The 23,820-nt window shown below is 35.3% G+C and overlaps 6 protein-coding genes across 9 annotated transcripts; 5 read left to right on the top strand and 1 right to left on the bottom strand.

Moving 5' to 3' along the window:
- Positions 1-2,820: 2,820 nt before the first annotated feature.
- On the top strand, positions 2,821-5,602 carry LOC116145226 (GDP-L-galactose phosphorylase 2). The gene is made up of 7 exons (XM_031430655.1): positions 2,821-3,496; positions 3,585-3,706; positions 3,818-3,877; positions 3,991-4,233; positions 4,335-4,520; positions 4,644-4,892; positions 4,990-5,602. The coding sequence occupies exons 1-7, from the start codon at positions 3,376-3,378 to the stop codon at positions 5,356-5,358; spliced, it is 1,350 nt and encodes a 449-aa protein (XP_031286515.1). The 5' UTR covers positions 2,821-3,375; the 3' UTR covers positions 5,359-5,602.
- A 2,527-nt stretch (positions 5,603-8,129) lies between these two features.
- Positions 8,130-9,955, top strand: LOC116145269. 2 transcript variants are annotated; one of them, XM_031430709.1, is made up of 2 exons: positions 8,130-8,223; positions 9,408-9,955. In XM_031430709.1, the coding sequence occupies exon 2, from the start codon at positions 9,418-9,420 to the stop codon at positions 9,625-9,627; it is 210 nt and encodes a 69-aa protein (XP_031286569.1). In that variant the 5' UTR covers positions 8,130-8,223; positions 9,408-9,417; the 3' UTR covers positions 9,628-9,955. The 2 variants fall into 2 exon arrangements, with proteins under 2 accessions (XP_031286569.1, XP_031286568.1); XM_031430708.1 differs by having other exon boundaries at positions 8,172-8,242.
- A 2,109-nt stretch (positions 9,956-12,064) lies between these two features.
- Positions 12,065-12,634, top strand: LOC116145159 (stigma-specific STIG1-like protein 4). Its single transcript, XM_031430591.1, has one exon. It carries the CDS (start codon positions 12,065-12,067, stop codon positions 12,632-12,634), a length of 570 nt encoding a protein of 189 aa, XP_031286451.1.
- A 2,957-nt stretch (positions 12,635-15,591) lies between these two features.
- LOC116145229 (adenylyltransferase and sulfurtransferase MOCS3) lies at positions 15,592-19,468 on the bottom strand. Its single transcript, XM_031430659.1, has 11 exons — positions 19,116-19,468; positions 18,917-19,009; positions 18,686-18,741; positions 18,297-18,361; positions 18,054-18,128; positions 17,857-17,935; positions 17,428-17,466; positions 17,191-17,299; positions 16,625-16,743; positions 16,165-16,281; positions 15,592-16,048 (listed from the first exon to the last, which is right to left on the bottom strand). Exons 1-11 carry the CDS (start codon positions 19,357-19,359, stop codon positions 15,656-15,658), a joined length of 1,389 nt encoding a protein of 462 aa, XP_031286519.1. The 5' UTR covers positions 19,360-19,468; the 3' UTR covers positions 15,592-15,655.
- Positions 19,469-19,748: 280 nt separating this feature from the next.
- Positions 19,749-20,500, top strand: LOC116145276. Its single transcript, XM_031430716.1, has 2 exons — positions 19,749-19,909; positions 19,986-20,500. Exons 1-2 carry the CDS (start codon positions 19,805-19,807, stop codon positions 20,253-20,255), a joined length of 375 nt encoding a protein of 124 aa, XP_031286576.1. The 5' UTR covers positions 19,749-19,804; the 3' UTR covers positions 20,256-20,500.
- Positions 20,501-21,808: 1,308 nt separating this feature from the next.
- On the top strand, positions 21,809-23,759 carry LOC116145281 (50S ribosomal protein L30). Of its 3 annotated transcripts, none has more exons than XM_031430723.1 (3): positions 21,809-21,971; positions 22,896-23,135; positions 23,256-23,759. In XM_031430723.1, the coding sequence occupies exons 2-3, from the start codon at positions 22,944-22,946 to the stop codon at positions 23,385-23,387; spliced, it is 324 nt and encodes a 107-aa protein (XP_031286583.1). In that variant the 5' UTR covers positions 21,809-21,971; positions 22,896-22,943; the 3' UTR covers positions 23,388-23,759. The 3 variants fall into 3 exon arrangements, with proteins under 3 accessions (XP_031286583.1, XP_031286581.1, XP_031286580.1); XM_031430721.1 differs by having other exon boundaries at positions 22,893-23,135; XM_031430720.1 differs by having other exon boundaries at positions 22,920-23,135; positions 23,256-23,753.
- The last annotated feature ends 61 nt before the right edge of the window (positions 23,760-23,820 follow it).

The raw sequence follows: 23,820 nt of genomic DNA, 5'->3' as shown, positions 1-23,820 counted from the left end.
AAAATATAAATCCTTTCATTAACGTACAAATATAATATATGAAAGACATTTACGTAAAAGCGAAAGCTAATAATCAAATTAGTGTGAATCGAATCTAAACCTAACAACATATAATTGAACATTTAAATAATATAATAATTATAATTCACTGTCCTTACGCTGACAAAATACAAAATTAACCAACAACCCACGTGTTAATTTACGGACTAAAATACAATTCAAAATAGGAAAAAAAAAAAAAAATGTAGTACTATGATATCATGTGGTGGTCCCCATGTGAAAAATGTGTAGTTCACAAATCACGATGAAACGTGTGTACCCTAGCGGTCCTCTAGAGACGTGGCCCATCGCAGCCCAACCCAACCCAACCCAACCCAACTCAACTACTTATTAGTTATTACGGATATTTCTAGCTGCTTGTATATAAGAAATTTCCCATCGTGGAATTTTCTTCGCTACCGGCCCCACTTTCAGGTCAAGAAATTGGTAGGAAAGTGCACGCATTATTTTAATGTCAACTTCCATATTTTTTTAATTAATTGTTTCAACTTTTGTAGCATACCATGATTCATTTATTTAAGATTGAATTAAAAAATTCGATGCATAAAAATATTAATACAAGTTTACATATTAAGTTCAACTAATACAATGTTTTAATTATAAAATTAAACTAAACTTGTCAAGATTTGAATAGATTCGGAATCTTTCATTTGATTATAAAGTAAATTCGTTGGAAGCTTAATGATAAACTAAATATTCATATTTATATTTGGACAAGAGGGAATATTACATTTATATTCAACCATATAATTAAAATAAGTGACCTGTCCATATTAACACGTTTAATTAGTTTAATTTAGTGGGTTATATAAAATATTAGGATCAATCCTTTTTTACAGTAACATTTAGGTTATGTTGGCTTAGTATTTTTATACCATATTCTGGATGCTATTCTCAAATAATGTTTGACACATTATTCCAGAAAATTACCCTATTTTTTATAATTACTTTTAGACCCCATAAGATTATTAATTTCACATAAATACCCCCTAAAAAAAGTTTAAAAATTACAAAAACACCCCATCAACCCAACTTGCCAGATTCCGGCAACCACCGTCGGTGATACCGGAATCTTACAACGCCTAACTTCCGACCAGAAATGGTCGGAAGTTCACCGATGTGCCTTTTCCGGCCAGATCCACCACGGATCTGGCCAGAAAAGGCCAGATCTGGCCGTCAGCCACGATCAAGAAAGCCGTCGTTGTCGAAAATGACGTCGCTGACGGCCAATGTGCCGTCGTTTGGCCTTTTCCGGCCGTCGACGGCCTAACAGACCGTAGATCTGGCCGAAAAAGCCATAACGACGTGTTACGGCACAGATCCGACCGGTCTGTGCCGTAACGAATTTTTCCGCCCAGATTCCGACGGTGGTGGCCGAATCTGGCACGAAAAATTCTGGGGGTGTTTTTATCATTTTACATATTAGGGTCTTTAATTAAATTGTAACCTAAGGCTTTTACAGAAATTTTTAAATTTATCTCGTAATACTCCCATATCCAACAACCTAATACTATCCCACAATCCTATCCAAAATAATAAACCAAACGCACCCTTAGATTCTCTTTATTTTTTTTATTTTTAGATTATTCCTTAAAATATCTTTACCTATATATATATAATATATTAGAACGCATGCAAATGCCGTAGAATAAAATAACTATATCGATTATAAATATGTCTACTCTTTTTTTTTTTAAGTAAACAGTTGTTTAGTCTAGCTTGAGTCCAATGTGTTAGCATAACATAGACAAGATTTGTAGTCAATGGGCCAAAACATCAACTAATGCGTTTCCAAATTTATAACTAGGTTTTTTAAACAATTTTGCTAATAATTGAAATTCAACCTCATAACACATGAAAACTCACGAAATCCAACTTTAAATATCAAACAATTAACCAATATATAAAATATAAAGAAATCCTAATATCCTAAAGAGTTTTGTCAATTCTTTAAACAAATCCAACTTAAAAACAATTAATTAACTTATACCTCAACATAAAAAATTAAATCAAAATCTCATCAAAATCTTAGAATTTAATTTTTCAATTTCAAACTCATATATTAAATTCAATAAAAATTCATATTATGATTTTAATCATTAAAAATTAAAAGAAATTTTTTTAAGAAAAAAAAAAAATTATCTTATCTTGTAAACTCCAAAGAGTAGATTTTCTTGAATATCAATCAAAGAACAGCACAAGAGAAAATAGAAAAAATGAAAAGTAAAAAATTATTAATTAATTAAATATTGTAAGGACAATATAAATTTGTGTGGGTCAAATTATTATACTAAATATAAATTTTATTTAAATTTTTTCGAAGTTTGAAATTGAAGGTTAACTAAAATTTTGAGTGTCGTAAGTCCCAAATCACGAAGATATCCGGTAACCCAAAGTCTTGCCATCCCGGCACAAGTAAAGCGATTTTTTTTTCCCCTGTTTTTATATCATATAACAATAAAATAAAAAATCTATCTCTCATATGATTGAAAACACATCACTTGATTACACTGCAAAAATTAGCGCGTGGGAGTAGAGCTTTCCAACTAAGTGGGTATTAGTGGTTTGTTTAAGTTAACTTTAGCATGTGAATCACACGCAGCCCCACACACAAAGTTCATGTTCCCCTTTTTACCCATTCGTACATAGCCGTGTGGTCACGCTCTCTCTCTCTCTCTCCCCCAATAATTCAGCACCACCACCACCACTAACTGAAACGTACTCGCGCGCCTCAACCTGAGCCACACCCTCTCTCCCCTCTTATCCCCTTCTATTTATTCACGCTATACCCAAATCCCATTTTCACCTGCAACACCCAAAATCTCTCTAGAAATTCAATCCATTTCTTTTCTATTCTTTTCTTCCTGCAAAGGAAGTTGAGAGAGAAAGCTTCATATCAGGTTATAATAATCTCTAACATCAATTGTTTTGGAGCTGGTGTTTTGGGGTAAAACCCGGGCAAGCAAGTTGTTGACATCACGGCTATACACAGAGCAATTCGGCCTCTAATTCATGTCCGGTCAGTACGACGCAAGGGTTGTGTGATCGAGAGCAACCCTTCGCCGCACGGCGGGCGTGGCGCTTTGCCGTCTGAAGGCGGTAGCCCTTCCGACCTTCTCTTTCTTGCTGGCGGTGGTGTTTTTTAGGTTTTGCTAGTAGATTAGATTATTTTTAAGAGTAAGTTTGTTTTTAGAAGTTTTTAGATCTTAAATTTAAGAAAAGCCCAAAAGCCCTCTCGTCGTCGTCGTCGTTGTTCCTGTTCTTCTTCTTGTTGTGTTTATACTTGTTTTGTTAAGAGAAAGAAAGATAGAAAAGATGTTGAGGATCAAGAGAGTGCCAACCGTTGTTTCAAATTACCAGAAAGAGGAGGCCGAAGAGGTTACTCGTCGCGGAGGCGGGTGCGGTCGGAATTGCCTTAACAAGTGCTGCATCGAAGGTGCTTCTCTAAATGCCTCTGTGATTTTTTCCTTTTCTTTCTTTTAGTTCAAATTAGGAATTAATTGATGTATGTTTTTGTTCGATAGGGGCAAATCTTCCCTTATATTTGTTCAAGAGCGTGAACAAGTCTGAGACTGGAAAGGGAGTGTTTGAAAATGAGAATAGCGAGCCTCCGGTTGCATTTCTCGACTCGCTTCTTCTTGGGGAGGTAAATTTTGTTTAGCAAATGATGAAAAGAAAATTGAATTTCAAATTTATGTTGGTCTTATGGTTTTAATTTTCGGATTTAAGGTTAAATTAGTTTTATATATCATTGTAGTGGGAAGACCGCATGCAGAGAGGACTCTTTCGCTATGATGTCACTGCCTGTGAAACCAAGGTCTCTTTCTGGTTTCTACTTATATTTTACTTTGATGTTTATGAATTTAGATAAGGGGTTTCATCGAGATCTTTTGGTTATTTATTTATTTTTGTTATTTTATCTTGGTTTAGGTGATTCCAGGCGAGTATGGTTTCATTGCCCAGCTGAACGAGGGCCGCCACCTGAAGAAGAGGCCAACTGAATTCCGTGTTGACAAGGTCCTCCAGCCTTTTGATGGGAATAAATTCAACTTCACGAAAGTTGGGCAGGAAGAGGTGCTCTTCCAGTTTGAAGCAAGCGAAGATGGTGAAGTTCAGTTCTTCCCAAATGCGCCCATTGATGTTGAGAATTCTCCAAGTGTTGTTGCCATCAATGTAAGTCTTTGTTCTTGATTTAGAATAGAAATTTTGAGATTTAGTTAATTTAAGATGAACAACCTACTAAATAATGTTTTTTATCACGTGCTATTGAACAGGTTAGTCCTATTGAATATGGGCATGTGCTGCTGATCCCACGGGTTCTTGAGTGCTTACCACAGAGGATTGACCGTGATAGCTTCTTGCTTGCACTTCACATGGCTGCTGAAGCTGGGAATCAGTACTTCCGCTTGGGTTACAATAGCCTGGGTGCATTTGCTACCATCAATCACCTTCACTTCCAGGTTTATATTTATTTAACTTTACCTCGACCTGAACTAAAAATTCAGGTTTTGGCTCATGATTTTTAAGAAGTACTAGTATCACTGCTGGTTATTACAATCAAATTCAACGGTTCTGTGTTACAGGCTTACTACTTGGCCGTGCCCTTCCCAATTGAGAAGGCCCCTACTAAGAAGATGACTTCTATGGATAATGGGGTGCAGATTTCCGAGCTTTTGAATTACCCAGTCAGAGGTCTTGTCTTTGAGGGTGGAAATGCTGTAGTAGATTTATCCAACACTGTCTCGGATGCTTGTATTTGCCTTCAGGAAAACAACATACCTTACAATGTGCTCATTTCTGATTGTGGAAAGCGCATATTCCTCTTACCACAGGTAATAAAGTTAGAACCATAATTGGGGTAATTTCATTATCCATGGTATGTGTGTGAACTATATTCCTTATTTGTTTTGCTTTACTGGCGAAACACAGTGCTATGCTGAGAAACAAGCTCTTGGGGAAGTGAGTGCCGAGATTCTTGACACCCAAGTCAACCCAGCTGTGTGGGAAATCAGTGGGCATATGGTGTTAAAGAGGAAGGAGGACTATGAGGAGGCATCCGAGGAAAATGCTTGGAGGCTGCTAGCTGAAGTCTCTCTCTCTGAAGAGAGGTTCCAGGAAGTGAATGCTCTCATCTTTGAAGCCATTTCCTCCGGTGATACTACCAATGGCGATGTTGCCAAGGGCTTGCTTGAGGAGGCAGATGTTGAACCTCCAGCTCTTGAAGAAGTTGGTGCCATTAACACAAGCTCCCGCTGCACCATGGTGCCGGGGACTCAGGAATGCCTAGTTCGCCAGTAAGATCTGGGCCTGAAGACCAGACCATCTGTGGATTTGGGTCTGGCTCATTTATGTTGGTGTCTAGCATATGAGATTGATTGATTGAGGCTGTTGCCCGAATAAGCAAACTGTGTTTGCAGTGGTTGCTGTAATTTGTGTTTGTGTTGAAACTTATCATCAGACTCATGATGTGTTTATACATGCTTTCAGTGTTATGTAAGATACAGTGTTTGCTGTGTGAGATCTTTATTATTTGCCTCTCTTATATGCAATCATGATTAATATCTTTATAATTATTTTTAGTTGCTTTATAATTGCACACATTCTGGGGATTAGGGAACCACTTAATCAATTATTGCTCTCTCTCTCTCTCTGGGCCCGATGCCCATGTGCCCTTCAAATGATTGATTCTTCGTATTACTCTTGCGTAAACAACTTTATTTTCCATTCAAATTATGGTTTAGTGATGCCTTTTTTTATTTATAAATTTTTAAAATATCATTTTATTATTTATATTTATATTTTATTTCTGATTCTAGAATCTCGTTATGGTTTCGTACCATTATTGTTCTCTTTTTCAATTATCACTCTTTAAAACCCTTCTCCCATTGATATTGACCCATTATTTTTCTCTTTTTCAATTATCACTCTTTAAAACCCTTCTCCCATTGATATCGTCGATAATCGAGTGATTAGGGTTTGCGTAATCGTCCATCTCAAGTCAAATTATGATCAATTTCAATCACTAAAATCTAATATTTTACTATTAAAAGACTCATTGATTTCTCCTCTTCAAAAGTTCCAACATCTTTGATCGAGTTTGTTCTATGTTTGTCACCGCAATATAAATTTGAATAGTTAAATGGTATTTTAAAAGCCTGTAAGTAAAAAAATGTCATTAAACAATTATTTAGGTGGAAAAAAAAAAAAAGTTAACTCTATCACTGTTTATATAAACTTAATGTTTCCATTGTCAATGTCCTTAGGAAAGAGATCATAACCTTTTGAATAGTCGTCCGCATAACTTCACTCGTCATAGCGGAGTTCAAAACTTTTTACAAGATTCGAATACTTCATGCTTTTGTAGCAGAAGTCATACTTTGTTGCGGAGATCAAAACCTTTTACGACATTCGGATACTTCATATTTTGTAGCAGAGGTTGAACCCTTTTGCTGACATTTGAGTATAGCCTCCTCTCATAAATGTGCTGTGAAAGTTGAGGTGATTCCTTTTAAGTTTTAACTATAATAAAATTAAGGCACGATCAAATCAAGATGACATATTCAAATATTGCAAAATTTGCGTAAGCAATGAGGTAGGGTTGATTTTTACAGCATTGGTCCCTCTAAACCTACCAACTTTTGACCCAATTTCCCTCTTAAGAGGAAGAAGAAAACCCTTTTCATTGATAATTTACAATAATTTAATCCATCATTATAACGTGATTAATTTATGTAAGCAATCTGAGGTTTGGTGCAACCCAGCTATCATTCAAATGGTTAACAAATTAGATTCTTACATTAGTATTTAATTGTTTCTCTTAAACTAATGTCATTTTCTTTAATCATTGAGCTTTCTTATAATATTAAAATAACCCCTCCATTTTCTAAAATAATAAATACAAATACAAATATTATATCATTTAAATTTTCAAAATTATCCAAAATTAAGAAGTGTCAATTATTTGTTAAATTATTTAATTATTTAAACACCCTTATGCTTATCAAAATTCAAAATAACACTTATATAATTTATTTTTAAGGAAATTTTACTAAACCCCAAAGCTTTTATTTATTTATATATACATAAATCATAATTAACTCCGCAATTATGTGATGAATCATTAAACCTTTTGTGCTTGACAAAATATCAATATAACCCCCATGATTACACATAGCCAATATGTGAAATATTACAAAACCCTTTATTGTGGATAAATTATTAAAATAACCCATACTATAATAGGTTGTTGAAATATCAATGTTTTTTTTATCAAAAAAAAAAAAAAAATCAATGTTTTAAATTTAGCCTCGAAGTTAATTATAATATTATTTACAATGTACCCTTATAATTCTAGAAAGAGTAAAAAATGTTTTTCCGCTCAAGGTTTGACGAATCTATAGTTCCCACCTGTGGTTTTATAAATTGCAAATTCCCACCAAATTTTAAATTTCAAACATTAAATTTAATAGTTAAAAGGATATTTAAGTCTTTTTATCCAAAAAATAGTATACCCTAATGTCTCTCACTCCCCCAAATTAGTAAAATTTTAATATAACCCTCCACATCTCAAAATTTTCTCATAACCCAACCCTTCCTCTCAACCTCCAACTTTGGTACTCCACCACCACTACCACCACCACCATGTGCAGCTAGATCTGGTAATTGCGGAGAGGAGAAATGAAGAAAGAGAGAGAAAAGAGGAGAGAAAGAGGTGGAGAAAAGATATGGAGAAAGAGAGAGAGAAAGAGGGGGAGAAGATCCCCACAACCAGATCTAGTTGCTGCAGAGAAGAGGAATGTTGAGGATGAAGATGTTATTATAATAAATTTGAAAGAAAGATGATTATTTTGCTAATTTTATTAATTTGAGGGCTAGAAAGTAATTTATTAATTTACTTATTATTATAATAAGGGGGTAAAAATGGTATTTAACTAGTCAAACCTGATCAAAGCAAAATTTATCTTAACAGAGTTTAAAATTGGGCGGGATTTGCAATTTCTGAAACTAAGGGTGGGAAATATATTAGCCAAACCTTGGGTGGGTAAATGTAAATATCCTTTACCCTTCTAGAAATATAATATAATTACACAAACAGAACAAATAAGAATTAAGTTACCTGAATCGCTTAACCGAGGTCTGTGACTGTAAGCTCTCTCCGTCACTGTAAGTTCTCCCCGTCACTGTAAGTTCCGAACTTCACCTCATTAAACATTCACTTAATATCTCTTCAACAGTTTGTTATTCTCCTTTTGATTTAGTGTTATTTTAGAAGAAAATGGAATTCTTATAAAGCATTATTCGTTCTATATGTATTGGCGTTAGGGCTTGAGTATGAAGTATGAATCGCACTATGGGATTTGATTAATTCAAAGAAAACAAGAAGTGGGTTTTGTATGTCAGTCTGGTAGATTAAGGGAATTATTTTTTTGAATATGATTTTTATGCAAATGGGTTTCGCGTATTGTTGTATTGCAAGGTGTTCGATGAAATGACTCTCAGAAATTAGCTGTTGTTTCTTATACACTTTTTGTTTAATTGATAATGTAAACAATTCGTCGCATTATCAATCGCATTGGACTCGTGAGTAATGTTTATGCATAAGAGTGTATATTGTGTGGAAGAAGGGTTGGGTTTCTATCATACATTTTTATTTTATTTTATTTTTTTGTCAAATTAGGTCCAACTAATGGTTGATGGTGTTATGTATTATGATAAAAATGTTTAAATTTTTTCTTAATGAGCCGAGCTAGCTAATTTTCTAAGGGTGTTTGAACATAACTTGGGCGGAATCCATGCTCTTCGAAAGAATGGGAATTGAAGGAATGGAGAATTTTATTAAGCAAAAACTCAACTAATAGTACTTAAAATATCTTATAATTTGTTTGTCTAAAGGTGAAACAAGATGTTTGTTTGTTTAATGTTTACACGTTTATGACCTTGTCACTTATCCATACATGTCTATCATCATTTATATTCATAGGTTATGATATGTTAAATGTTGAGTAATTATGATAACGAACTCATGGTTTCTATAAATTTCTACACGTTTTTGCTCCCTGTTGGGAAACAGGTAACCAAGTAAGGTCTTCAGCTCTTCATTTTTTAAAAACTTGATTTACTTGCAAAATTTGCCTAGGAAGCTGTTTTAATCAAGTGAATTCCTGTTATCAGCATTATATTAAAAAGTATCATTAGGCTTTTAGGTATTCGGTGAGTTTTGCATTCATCTGATAATTGTTTTTTATCACGTTGCTATCGTTGTTCTGTATGGGCAAGACTAGTTATTTTGATATTCTTTGTGCATAAAGTTCTATATCATAAGCTTCTGTCTCGAATCCGGATTGCAGATTTAAAGAAATGAAGAAGGGACTGCACCCTCAGCTGCAATGGGTTTCCTATGTGACCCCGTGCGGCAGATTGATGCATGCTACGATGACAAAAATACACCATGTCGGCAAAGTGTACCATCTTAGGGCAAAACGCCAAATGGCTGAAAGTATTGGACAGGTTGCTAAGTTTAAACGTCGTTATGGGCAGCAGGAGAATACTGAAAACAATGAAAAATGAAGCAAAAATGCGCGGAGAAGTTAGATATTTGCAGCTAGACTTAAATTTCTATTTTCAGAAATAAACCAAAACCTGGTGCTTTGAAGCACATCATTTTGCTGCTCCATGTGTGCTTAGATTTTAAATAAATTTCCATTTTGATTATAGTAGTGAGGCAACACAATTTGGAAGTTATTTTGAGTAATTCAATCAAGTATTTTGACTGCTTGCATATTTACAGTTGCTTCAGTTCACAATTTTTATTGTACCCTAAACTATGAGTAAATCACACCATGATTCATGAGCAGTTTGTTTCGTTAACCGTGAAATAAAGTTATTCATCTGATTATTGCTTCTGGATATGATTTAATTGGACACGGTTGTCCTCTCTTTTGTGTACATGTTCATGAATGAGTAGGTTTCGGTAACGCCTATATTATTTATTTTTAAGGAAATTTACTAAACCTATATATATATATATCATAATTAACTCTGTAATTATGTGATAAATCATTAATTCCCTTGTGATTGACGAAATATCAAAATAACCCATACTATAATTGGCCGTCGAAATATGAATGTTTTAAATCTATCCTCTGACTTAATTATAATATCATTTGCAGTGCAACCCTATAATTCTAGAAGGAGTAAAAGACATTTACCCAACCAAAGTTTTACGAATCTATAGTTTCATAAATTTCAAATTCCCATCCAATTTTAAATTTCAAGCATTAAATTTGTTATACCTGAAAAAATAGGGTTAATGTCGAACCTTGTCAGTATGGGTGGTCAGAGTTTAGGTAGGTTCTGCAGCCATTCAAACGCAGTCACGTCGCATGTTGAAGTGAGCGGCATGCTCCTGCCAGTACAGTGGGTGTACGCCAAATTGGCGAAAGGCTAGAAAATGTCCACGTGCCCAATCCTTGCAGAAGTCGAAGAAATCACTCGAGCCGATGAGCAACAAGATGCAAAGAAGGATTTGCACGGCAATCTGACACACTCATAGATTCAGTAATCATTACTTCAATTCATCCCACTATAAATAGAGGGCTCATCTCCCGTTTGTGAGATTAGCTAATTTTTCTCTGAAATAGCATTCTCTCTCTCTCTCTCTCTCTCTCTCTCTCTCTCTTGTATTCATTTGTATTATTCAAGCTATAAATCAGCTCGTTGAATGCAACCCGATCTTATATATTAATACAATATCAGTGGACATAGGATTCGCTTGTTTAAACATCCGAACCACTTAAAACATTGTTCGTCATCTATTACTTAATCTAATATCCTCATATACATGTGTGTCTTCTGAGTCAGCTCAACATTTCACACGTGCGATTAGTTGGTGTCAAAATTAAGCATCAACAAAATTTAACGGTTAAAAAGAGTATTGGACAGCTTGCTAAGTTTAAGCGTCGTTATGAGCAGCAGGAGAATACTGAAAACAATGAAAAATGAAGCAAAAATGCGCAAAGAAGTTAGATATTTGCAGCTAGACTTAAATTTCTATTTTCAGAAATAAACCAAAACCTGGTGCTCTGAAGCACATCAATTTGCTGCTCCATGTGTGTTTAGATTTTAAACAAATTTCCATTTTGATTATAGTAGTGAGGCAACACAATTTGGAAGTTATTTTGAGTAATTCAATCAAATGTTTTGACTACTAGCAGATTTTACAGTTCAAAGAAGTGCTTTAATTCACAAATTTTTATTGTACCCTAAACCATGAGTAAATCGCACTATGATTCGTGAACTGTTTGTTCTGATTATTGCTTCTGGATATGGTTCAATATGTTCATTTGACACGCTCTTTTATGTTCATATTCATGAATGAGTAGGTCTCTGTAACTTGTCTGCTGGAAACAGAGCCATGAGAAGAACTCAGAAGTAGGAGCTCTTGGCTTTGATGTGTTCCTTAACATCCTCTTCCTCTTAATTTCCTTCTAGCTCATGTAAAACATTTTCAGAATATTCAGCTGCATTTTGTTTGCTAACTCATGTTGTAATGCAAATTGGTATTTTTGTAATGCAGATTGGAATGTGCAAACCATGTGATATGCTTGAGGGTCACAAATTACAACCACCCTTCTGAGATTTGGCAATGCTAGAGAGTGGGTAGCTATTAATGAAAAGTGACTGACCTCAGGCGTACCTTATGACAAACAGTTCAACAATAAGAAGAAAAAAAACCCATCTAAAATCAAGGATTAGGCACAAATTTTTTAATTTGAGAATTGTTAAAAGTTGTGACAAAAAGATTTGTTAAAGGTAAACCACCTCCAAGCACAACTCAAGCAAAGCATAATTCTCCTGTCTATCACGTAATTAGTAATCACCACCTACCACAACACGAGAATTTGATAGTAACCTATAAGAAAAGCCTGAACATCAAGCCTCATAATAGTAACTGAATCAAACTTTTTTCTTATATAAATATATGTAACCTCCATAATTTTCTCTAATGGATCTCCAAATGACCCGGTTGGCCAATTATGCTCTAATCACCTCCTTAATACTAATTCTTTTACCCTTTGTAATAGTTGAAAGCAAATTTGTGCCCAAAAGGGTGCTCCAAAGTACCACCAATGGCTCATTAGCATCATCGCCGTGGCTTAACAAAGTAACCAATGGAGGGCGCGGGCGAGATCCGAGGCCACCAGGGTGCTGGAACAGGCCATGGATATGTAGACAGGGGGAGCCACCAGGAAGCCGGATGAGATGTTGTAGGAACCGTTGTGTTGATGTGAGCTCTGATGTTAATCACTGTGGTTTGTGTGGGACTAGATGCCCATTTACTTGGCAATGTTGCCGTGGCTTTTGTAGCAATACAAATGTCAGCCGCTTTAATTGTGGCAAATGTGGCAATAGATGCGCTCGGGGAGTACGTTGCTACTATGGTATGTGTGGATATGCTCAGCCTTGGCCAAAGCCACGACCGCGCCCTCCATGGCCCCGCCCTCCACCAGGTGGCGGTGGTGGTGGTGGCAGACAACAACCTCTGTGGGGTGGTCAGCCACCTTCTATGAATTGAAGTTAAAGTTCTAGTGATCATTATATTTTCTTGTCATTTCTATTTATGGGGTTGAAGATGTTAATTTTCTTGAACAATTTCTCTTAGTCATTGGTCTGGCTACATATAATATATGTTCTCATTATGCTGTAATGTTTATGCATGTGTCTTTCAATAGTGTGTGGATTGTGGAAGCTCCATATTTGATATTTCAGCAGTTTGATGTATTCATGGTTTGTTTAGTGATATTGTTCTACTTATAAATCATAACGTATGCAAGTTTGCTTTGTCAATATCTATTTGTTGTCCTTCAAAAAGAGCAATGCTTATAAAGTAAATGAACCACCTTTGGCTTTGTTATGCATGCATGCTGTAAAAGAAACTGGGAAGTGGAAATATGTATTTTTTTTGTTATTTTTATTTTAATCCCTTCATATTTTTTAATTTTCTTTTATGAATCAATCTCAAAAAAATGCGTGGGTCCAATAGAAATAATGGGAAAATTGAACATACATTAAAAACAGGTACATATTTATTATGCAGTATTCATATTATTTGAATATGCGCTTGGCCATTGGTGATAATTTTCTGCCAATTGAGAGATAAAGATAAGAAACAAAGGGTAAGCTCATATCCACTGTTTTAAAAACCGGACCGGACTGACCGGTCCAACCGACTGGACCGTGAACCGGTCACGTGTTCGGTTCGAGTCACCCTCAAACCCGCTAATATACATTGAGCAGTTTTAAACCGGTTAAAAACCGGATAATATGAGTGAACCGCCGGTCCGGTAAAAACCAGTCCACAATTTAAATCCCTAATACGCGATAATCTTCTTCTCTTTCACGCAACCCTTTCTTCTCTTCTTCTCTGTCACGCAGCCCTTTCTCATCTTTTTCTCTTCAGTCTTTCTCAGTTTTTCTCATGAAAATTTCTCAGCAAATACTCTGATCTTTGCGAAAATTCTCACGGTTTCGGCTCTGTCTTCTGTTCTCTCTGAAATCCCACCCAAATCGCATCTGAACTCGTCGGAAATCAACAACATTTTCCTCCCTCGCTGGAAATCGACGACGACAGCTCCATTCGTCGATCCAGGTAATGCCATTCCTCGCTCCCTTTACATTTAAGTTAACACCCTTTACATTTTTCAATCTATAGAGCTGTTGTGGTTGTATTAACATGATCTTGATGATGGTTGTGCTTTGATTCAAGTATATTTGCACAAAAAAAGTGCAGGGAATTTATTCCAATTTATATATGGTAAAAAATTATGAGGTCTATGTAAGTTTTAAAACCTTTATGTATACTTTTGTAGTTTGACTACTACAACTTCAAATCTTTTAAACGTAAATGATGGGAGTAATAGAATTAAGTGAAAATTAACAAATATTCTCAAAAAATTAAAAAGTAGAACGTAATTGCAAGCTTGACTTATTGTAGTTTTACGATGTTATTTTAGGTGTTGGGATCTTTTAATTTCTGTAGAACCAGATATTGATGTTAAAAATCAGTCCTTGATTGATTCCACTATAGAAAGTTCAATGCTCTACCATTGATTGGATGTAGAGTTTGCAACATTTTTTTGAAAATGCTGATACATGACCAAGAGTTTAAACAAAGATGAAAATTACTTTTGTTGAGAGACTGTAGATGATTAAGTAATTGGCTTAGCTAGTATAGATTTTCAGGTCATAAAAAGCTTCCCTTAGTTGATAGTTGTTATGATAGTTTTTTTTGCATTCTGAGGCTTGCTCCTGTTAGCATAAGCTCATGAAAGACTATCAAAAAGTAACTTGAAGGAAGAAGCATTAGGAGCCTAACTTCTGACTAGACCTTGCCTGTGAATCTGCATTAGTGTCTTTTCAATCAGCAGGTTTTGGTGGGGCACTGAGATGTAATTATCTAATTTTCTTATTTGTTCAGATTTCAGAGTTAAAATTTGATGGTGAGCTCCATTCATATATAGTTTTGCAAAACCTGGTTAAACAAGATAGGATATCTGCAGATTGGGCTGGCATACTCCATTTTAAGTCATTCTTTCGTGGCTGTGGTTGTGAGCATAACTTTCTATCACATTCAAACCTAATAGTTGGTACTAGCACTGTAGTAATCACATTCTTTCATGGCTGTGGTTGTGAGTGACGACAAGTTTTGTTTTATGTTACATTTATATGCCATATAAAAACAATTAACAATGTATTTTGTATTTAATTCTTTTGATTATACCAAAAAGTTTACTCACAGATGATCTTGAAAAAGATTAAAAATTGTTGGTTGCATTTATCTTGAGATTACAAGTTTTAACTTATGATTTTTATTTTTTACTGAAATTTGCGTAGATGGTGGTGATGGTTTTGATGATGATGATGGTGATGATGGTAATGAATTTTGATGCTAGTGTGTGAAACTCAATCAACCTGGAGACGGATCAAAGAAAAAACACTTGCATCAAATGTTTTGTTATTAATTATTATGTATTTTGACATTTGATATGTAAATACAACATCATATTTAGATTTAAACTTTGAATTGTTGTTAAATACTTAAATTATGTTAGAATTATTGTTGAATTTAAACTTTGAGTCATGTTGAACAGTAATTAAGTTGTTATTATCTTATTAAAAAATAGAAATCTAAAAAAAAAAAAAATTTTTTTTTTTTTTTAAATGTGCTAACGTCAGTATGATGTGTGATGATATCATCGGTCCAACTGACGGTCCAACCGGTTGGACCGATTGAACCGTGACCTGGCCATCAGATCGGGTTGCCCTCCGGTTCGGTTTTTAAAACAATGCTTATATCCAAAACATCAGTCATTCAGTTCTATTACACCAATTCACCAACACAAAGGGATAACAATATTACAAAAATGGTTCTAGGTCAAAATTATACGCTACTTCAAGGTTAGCTATAGCCTATAGAGGAACTCTCTCTGACTCTTATGGTTTCATGTAATTTATGCAGCAAGAAATAGAATATGGAAGGAATAAGTACAGTGATAAATTAATAATGGTAAAAACATGCCTCTCTCGACAATGCCCACTAATAGGTAGGGAAGTTTGGATCTACATCACGCGCCCAAGACTCAATACCCCCGACAATATCCCTAGCTGAAGTGAAACCCATTGTCTGGAGGCGCTGCACAGCTCTCTGCGAATCATTGCCTCTTCTACATACTACATATAGGCTAGCACCCGAACCAGGATTAGTTCCGTTCTGCTCTTCTTTTTCTTTCAACGCTGAAGAAATCTCAGGTAACCTCGCCTCCAGACTTGCAAGTGGGATGTTTATGGAATCTGGTAAAGAGACAATCTTAAAGTGATGTGCTGGCCGTACATCCACTAATACATGTGCTTCCCCATTAACAACTTTTTCTTTATATTCCTTGCTACTTATTCTGGAATCTGCTGGAAGCAAATTCAACTTCAAGGGAAGCTGCATATAATTGGTTCATCAGGCATTTGATTTAGCTAACATTAAGTCATTGTATTAGGCTAAATAATGAAATAAATACAATCAAACACATATGCAACTGAAACGAGAAGTAATACCGTAGATAGAGGAGATTGAGTGAACTTCTCGTAATCAAAATTTCTAAATACATCTTTGGTAAATGCTGAATTTTCTCCACAAACTTCGCACTGTGATGATCTGCCTCTAATCTTGACCTAAGCAAAAGGTAAATCATATATCAGAACAGAAACTAATACCTCTCCAACAAAGACAAACTATTAAAAGATGGGTCAATTTTGAACTCCAGATAGAAAACAATCTGGTCATGCAAAAGCTAAACAAAAGTTATTCAGATCAGAACCCTGACAAATATATATACAGCTTCAACAAGTATCAAAGGTGATAATTACCAGCCACTCAAACTTGCTAAGGCTGATAACATTAAGCACTAATTGGAGAATAGAAGGGATAACCTCTATGAGCAGACCAAACGAACCATGCAATTCATACTAAAATTGAACTAAATAGACACAACAAAAGGAGGAAAATGAAACTTACAACACGAATTCGTCCTGACAAAGCATCAAATAGAAGCATCCTTCCTGAGAGTGGTTCACCAATAGCACTTGCAATTTTAATGGCCTCTAAAGCTTGGAGACAGCCGATGATTCCAGGAACTGAAATAAATAATTAAAGGAATTAGTTTTTCGTGGATAAATTATTAAAGCATTTCCATCTAATATGAGGACTAATTTTAATTAATTGATATGGATATTGAATTTAATAGCAAATTGACAGCAAGGATCAACATTGATTTTTCACATGTTTAAAACCAATACATTATGTACATTTCTATACATGATTCTGATTTCGATTTGCATTATATTTTGAGGGATGGAGAATTCCTATGAGGAAAAACCTTTTAACATGCAAAGCAACTACCAAGATCAAAGATAACATCTTTAACTACGACTCAGTAAACATGGACAGAAGTGATAATTTCTTAATATTATTCACAAGAACTTCTCCAGCGAACACGCTTCATAACTTCGTAAATGGATGTTATGGTGGTCAACTTGTCGTTTAAAATTAGCACTAGTCATGTCAAAAAGGAATCAACATACCTACTCCTAAGACTCCGCTATCAGCACATCTTTGGCACGCTGTTGTAGGAGGTGGAGTTGGAAATAGGCATCGATAGCAAGGACCTCCATTGTAGTTGTAAACTGTAAGCTGCAAGGTAAACTCCAACAATGGTCATGCTAAGAATTTGCATGCAAATACAGAAGCTAAATTAATTTTGCATATATGCAGAAATTTATATGCTTCAACCAATAAAAGTCAAACTGTGGCATGCATACCTGCCCTTCCAATCCCAGTGCAGCACCAGATACAAGAGGCTGCATGTGACAACATGCAAATGATAATTAATACTCTTAGAAATGATGGCCCATAATTGACTCTCCTTTTCTATCTTATCAAAAAACAACCATGCCTCAAAGCTTCATGCATGTAAATGTTAACTGGAGACAATCTTATAAATACTAAGGCATTATCATGCCTCATTTGACTGAAAATGAAGTAAATTTAGGACAGAACCTTTGGTGGCTTCATCACCCTGTTGTTTGGAACTAAAATTCAATAATTTAAAAGTTGAAACAATTTAGAGGGAAAGAAACTAGGTTGATCTAAATAGAAGGTAACTTTGGAAAACAGCTACCATGTTTGGAAGTCAATTTATACATCTGTGGACAATCATTCAAAAGAATGTGCACTTTACAGAAGCTTACCTTCCCCAACACCACACAACAATCACTGATCATGTATCTGCTTGGTGCATTATCAGTTGCATCTACTACTACGTCGTATCTAAAAAGTGATAGCGGTCATGGAATCCTTAACATTTCACAACACAGCATTAAAAAATAAAGGAAGAAAAAAAAAAAAAAAGATGAGATTCAGTTAAAAGTTATTTTATCAAGGATACTTGCTCAAAATCTCCAAAGCATTCGATGTGCGTAATGCTTCCTGGTGTTCAACAATCTGAATGGTGGAGTTGATCCTGGAAGACAGCTCCATGTAAGACAAAACCAAGAAAAACCAATTTCTACAGAAATTTCTATAAAACTTCTACGGAAAAAGCAAAGGTGAGTTTGGCCTTTTCAAAGCAGTGAAATTCAGCAAAGAATTCTGTCAGAAGTACACAAATATTCAGAAAAGTGTATCATACAAGCGACAAGCAGCAGCAGCTGATCTCACTTTTGGCTGACCAATATATGCTTCAGTGTGGATAACCTGAAATCAGGAAATTACAGAGACATTAATTAAAAAAGGGATTAAATCAAAATTCCAAACAATAATTGGAAAAAAAAAAAAAATCAACATGACTAATCAGAAACACAGTTATAAAAGTAAACGCATCAAATGGAAAAGATTCAAACTCATGAAGGTTATCAATAACCTTAAGCAATCATAAATTCTATTTTTCTTAAATGTGCAGACCACCAACCAATATATATCCACGTTTTTTTAAGACAAAATTTTACTAGAATCACAAGCAGGCACGTTATCAAAGCCATTGCTTACGAGCACGTAGATATTAAACATTAAATCTTATACCTGCCTGTGCATGTTGTTAAGCTCAACTACATCATGATCCACAATACCCAAGCGCCCTGAGAAACAAACCCAATAAAATAGTTTCAAGAACCTCAAAGGTTCAAATTGCAAAGATATACTTTCAAAACGAATATACATAACAATAGTTGTTCTCTGCTGCGGTCTTTTGCATTTCACGAAAAATCGAACGTCAACAAACTCTATAACTCCCCAATAAAATTTTCTTCTTACCAACCCCACAAGCTGCAAGATAGAGCAGAGCTGGTGAGCCCAACCCACCAGCACCGATGACCAGAATTGAAGACTTTAATAAATTTGACTGCCCTGTACCCAAAATTTTAAAAAAAAAAAAAAAAATTCAAATTCAAGCAATACAATTATTAAAAAAAAAAAAAAAAAAAAAATGAAGTTGTAAATTGAAAATTAAGACCTTGAACTCCGAAGGAAGGAAGCAAGAGGTGTCGACTGTAACGGTAGATCATGTCCGGGGATAAGCCATTGGAATCAACGGTAAAGATAGAAGGACAAGAACCGTTAGTAACGGCGTCATGTTTCTCACGAAGCTGAGCTTCGAGGACGGAAATTCGATGCTCAATGTCGCTCTTAGCAGACTTTAAGGTTTCGAGTTCGCTGAGGATTCGAGACACGTCAGCAACATCTCCGTTTGTCTCCATATCGCGAAGAGCTAAACAGTTGTTGCAGACGACAGTGAAGTTCAGCTCACAGAAACCCTAATTTCAGAAAGAAGACGAGTTGATAGCTGGGTCAACTGTTTGACTTTACAGTATTTAGTAAATAAATCTTACAGAACAATATCATATAAACCCCTATATTACTAAAAAATAACTAATTATCCATTAATTTTGTTTTTACACATTTACGTCATCCTTTAAACTATTGAAAATGGATAAGCGGATGAGGATTGGAGACATAAATTCATGTTGTCCGAACATCTAGTATAATTAAGATGAAGTGGCAAATGTAGAAAGCACCACGTGTCCATCAACTGCCGACTTGAGGAGACACGTGCATCTCATTTTATCCACTTTTGATACTTGAAATAATTCATTTTCGTCTCCTTCTAGATCTTTTGTTACTGATATTGAAAGCATTTCATCCATGTCTTTGCTACCAAAAGTGAGAGGCTTCATCTTCCTCTTCTGCAAATCTGCTCGACCATCTACCATCAAGCCCTTCACCGCCTGCCTCTACAAGCCCTTCAGGGTAATTACCTTCAACTAATTTCTTGGTTGGTTAATTAAAATTTCATGTTTATTTGTCACTGATTTGAATGCTGCAGAGGTATGGCCAAGGGAGCCGACTGCGTGATGATAGGCACGAAATGGATGAGAAAAGAGCGCCGTCAATAGCGGAAGTATTCGAAAGGGTTGCGGAGGAGAAGCAAAAGCTTCGAGCGGCGGAGCAAGGGGTGGCGAGTCAGACGAGTGATAAGTTATATGATGGAGCGGAAGAGGCCACCATTGGTAAGTCTAAAGTTGAACCAGTGAAGAAGAAATTCGAAGAGCCTGAAGAAGGAGCTGATTACCGCAGGACGGGCGATGAGGCTTAAAGTTTTGCGATCTCAAAGATTATATATCTATATATCTTAAATTTTCTTTAGTTAATTAGATGAGTGGGTTTGTGATTATGTTTAATAAATTCAAAACATTTGAAGAAGCTCCATGATCTTGATGCTAAATTATGGTTGTTTGGATTGCTGATTGTTGTTGCCGTGAAAATTGCTTTGTTGTATTGATCAATAAAGTGGGTTTGTGATGCTGTTTAATAAAAGATGCACATATTTGATGAACTCTATTAGGATGTGTAAATATTGTAAATACTGATTAGTTGTTAATCTTCAGATTAGTTAGTTAGTTAGCTTCACTAATTACACTTTATGTTATAATTAATTCATTGTAATAGTAGCTATATATATATAGTCTGCTTCTATTTTGTTATTCTGAACTCTGAAGATAAAGAAATCAGTTTATTCTTCCTTCTCTCTCTTCGTCACAGCTCTTCTTCTTCTTCTCGAGCTTAATATGGTATCAGAGCGTATTTGATCCGCTGCAAATTTGCTTGTTTCTTTTTCTTCCTATGTTGATTGTTCTTGTCTTCTTCAATATGGCCACTCTGTCCTCGAACGCTGATGATTCCAATTCTGAAGAGCGTACCAATTCGAATCATTCTGCCATTGATGAACCTTCGAATCCTTACTATCTTCATCATTCTGACAGCCCTGGGCAAGTGCTTGTCTCGCAACAGCTCACTGATGAAAATTACACCAGCTGGAGTCGCGCGATGTTAATTGCCCTGTCTGTGAAGAACAAAATTGGGATTTGTTGATGGTTCTATTTCTGAACCTAAAGGTACTGACAATAATCTACTCAATTCCTGGATTCGAAATAATAATATTGTTATATCTTGGATCTTAAATTCGGTTTCAAAGGAAATTTCTGCCAGGATTATTTTTGCTTCTTCTGCCCGAGGGATTTGGTTAGACCTTAGGGATCGTTTTCAACAGATGAACGGACCTAGAATTTTTCAGCTTAAACGTGAATTGATGAATCTGCGTCAAGAACAGAGTTCTGTTAGCATTTACTTCACAAAGCTAAAAACTATATGGGAAGAACAGAGTAATTACCGGCCTAATTGTTCTTGTGGAAAGTGCACTTCTGCCTCAAAACGTACTGAATATTTTGTGTGTATCTGATTCAGTATTCTAATTTGCGTCAACTTCATTTCCAACCTGAAAACAGTAATAAGATGAATAGATAAGAAAGTACTTTCTTCCACATCCTGGAAAACTTGATATATGTATCTTCTTATGTATCATATTGAGAATATATGAGGCAGAATAATGTTCTCCACCTTCTCGATTCTAAACCCTAAACCCGAAAATTCTTCAATGGATTTTATTTACACATCCTATAAGACCAGAAAATAAAAAATAAAAAATAAAAGGTAAAAACAATACCCCTTTCTTCTCAGGAAATTTCCCATTCAACTATTATCTAAAAAGTTCAGAAATCAGAAATAATTTCTTCGGGTAAAAAATGGGCCTGTTTTAGACAAACTGTGGCCCAATAAATAAAACATCTCAGTCCATCAATAGCCCAACAAAAACTGTAAAACCCCTCCTCTCTCCTCAACAACAACTCTTCTCTTCTTCGCCGTCTTCCTCTCGTTCACTTTCTCATCCAACACAAACCACCGCCAGCCGCCGCTGTCGCCACCGGGAAGCCCTACATTTTCCGTCAAAACTGGCCAAAATATCACTCTCCTAGTAAGTTGATGTTTGTTTCCTTCCTTTTCGATACTCTTTCCTCGTCTTAAATAATATTAGATAATACCTTTCTATGGTTACAGTTTAATTTTATTATAGCTTCTATATTACTCAGTTCAAAGTTCATAATTTAAGTTTCATTTGGTTCTACGTTTATATAAAAAATTGAAATTTTGATAATTTCTGCAAGATCGCAACATAGCTCAGTAGTAATCGCTAACTCAATCCTGTAATTAAAATAGTTTCAATCGTAACTGGTTCGAATTGTAAATTCTACTCTTTACGATTTTATTTATTTGCGCATCAGTTCTATATAAGAGATTGCTTCTAAGATTGAAACTTTAACTTGGCGCATCAGTTTTTGTATAAGATATTGTGTACTAATATTGAAACTTTTACTTTAGCAGTACAAGTCTAATGTTTTTATTGTTTCGATTCATATTATCATTAGTTTTATGCTCATTGTTACAATGACCTTTCTCGTTGTAATTTTGATTTTGTTGCATCCTTGGCTAGTTTATATGGTTAATTTTTCTGTAAGTGGCACCTTATTATTGCAGGTTTTGTGTTCGATGTTGCAATGCACTGGCATTATTGATAATTTTTGTGTGCATAGTTTGTAGGTCCATTTAGTTTTAGTTGTCATCTGGTTGTCGAAATATTTTGAGTTTGAATAGCTCTATATGATTTCTTTTTTCAGTTTGATGTGTTCTGTGGTAATTGGAACATAAGTGATGATAGGCCATTACATAATTGCTCAGTTTGTTGCATTTGCCTCCATATTTTCAGCAAAATAAAGTTGGGTTTTAGGACTACAAATGCTGTACTCTCTTTTTCGTTTCCTGATAGTGTTTAATTACTTGTATGTATGTTTATATGCACTTGGTAGTTTATCTTTTTTCACTTGACATTCATTTGCAGCAGTGTTAATGCATTTGATGTCTCTAGGAGTGTCAGTGGAGCAAGAAAGAAATGAATGCTTTTAAAGCTTACAAAGCTTGCGTTCCAATTGAATGGAGCCGTAACCTATATATAACGCTTGTGAGGGGGATGCCTGGCACAAGGAGGCTTCACCGGCGCACCATAGAGGCATTACGCCTTGGCAAATGCAACCGTACTGTTATGCGGTGGAACACTCCTACTGTCAGGGGAATGCTTCAACAGGTATAGAACAATTTGATTGAATTTATTCATTTTTTTTCCCAGAAGATTTCACTATCCTCTTGTTTTCTTTTATCTGTTTTTGGTACTTTCAGTTTGTATAGTTTTGATGTCGTTGCACAGGTAAAAAGGTTGGTTGTAATTGAGACAGAAGAGATGTACAAGGCTCGCAAAGAGAAGTTGGCCAATCACCAAGCTATACGTCCCCCTGTGGTCATTAGTCATGTCCCAAGTTCTGCGACTAAATCTACTTAGCAACCTTTGAAATTTTTCACAGGCTTGCTCTTCCACCTCTTGTTTTTGAAGGAATTCTGTTTCTGTTCAAATTTCTGCTTCATAGTACTTTCATAAACTTTGCTAAAGGCTATTTTAGATGCAAGCTCTTTACGAATAACTAGTAGTGTATTTGACTGTTTCTAAGATCAATATCTTGTAATGCAATTCTCAATAGTTTAAAATATGTTTATATGTTGTTTGTATTAGTGATTTCACACTCTGTTCTGTGTTGATCATTCTTTGTTCTTATTGGCAAATCCCAAAATAAGAGAATGGGCAGCTACAACTGACATTTAGGCATCATGACTCGTGTTGTAGAGATCAATTGAATTGAACTCCCACTTGCCGAAACAATTTGCTAGTTGATGAGGTATGAATAGACTTGAATACAGTGTTCTGCGACTCATGATTT

This window comes from Pistacia vera, unplaced genomic scaffold (genome assembly GCF_008641045.1).
Source record: "Pistacia vera cultivar Batoury unplaced genomic scaffold, PisVer_v2 Contig460, whole genome shotgun sequence".
NCBI classification, from domain to species: Eukaryota; Viridiplantae; Streptophyta; class Magnoliopsida; order Sapindales; family Anacardiaceae; genus Pistacia; species Pistacia vera.
Note: the sequence above shows the minus strand (reverse complement) of the source record. Positions and strands in the feature narration are given on the sequence as shown.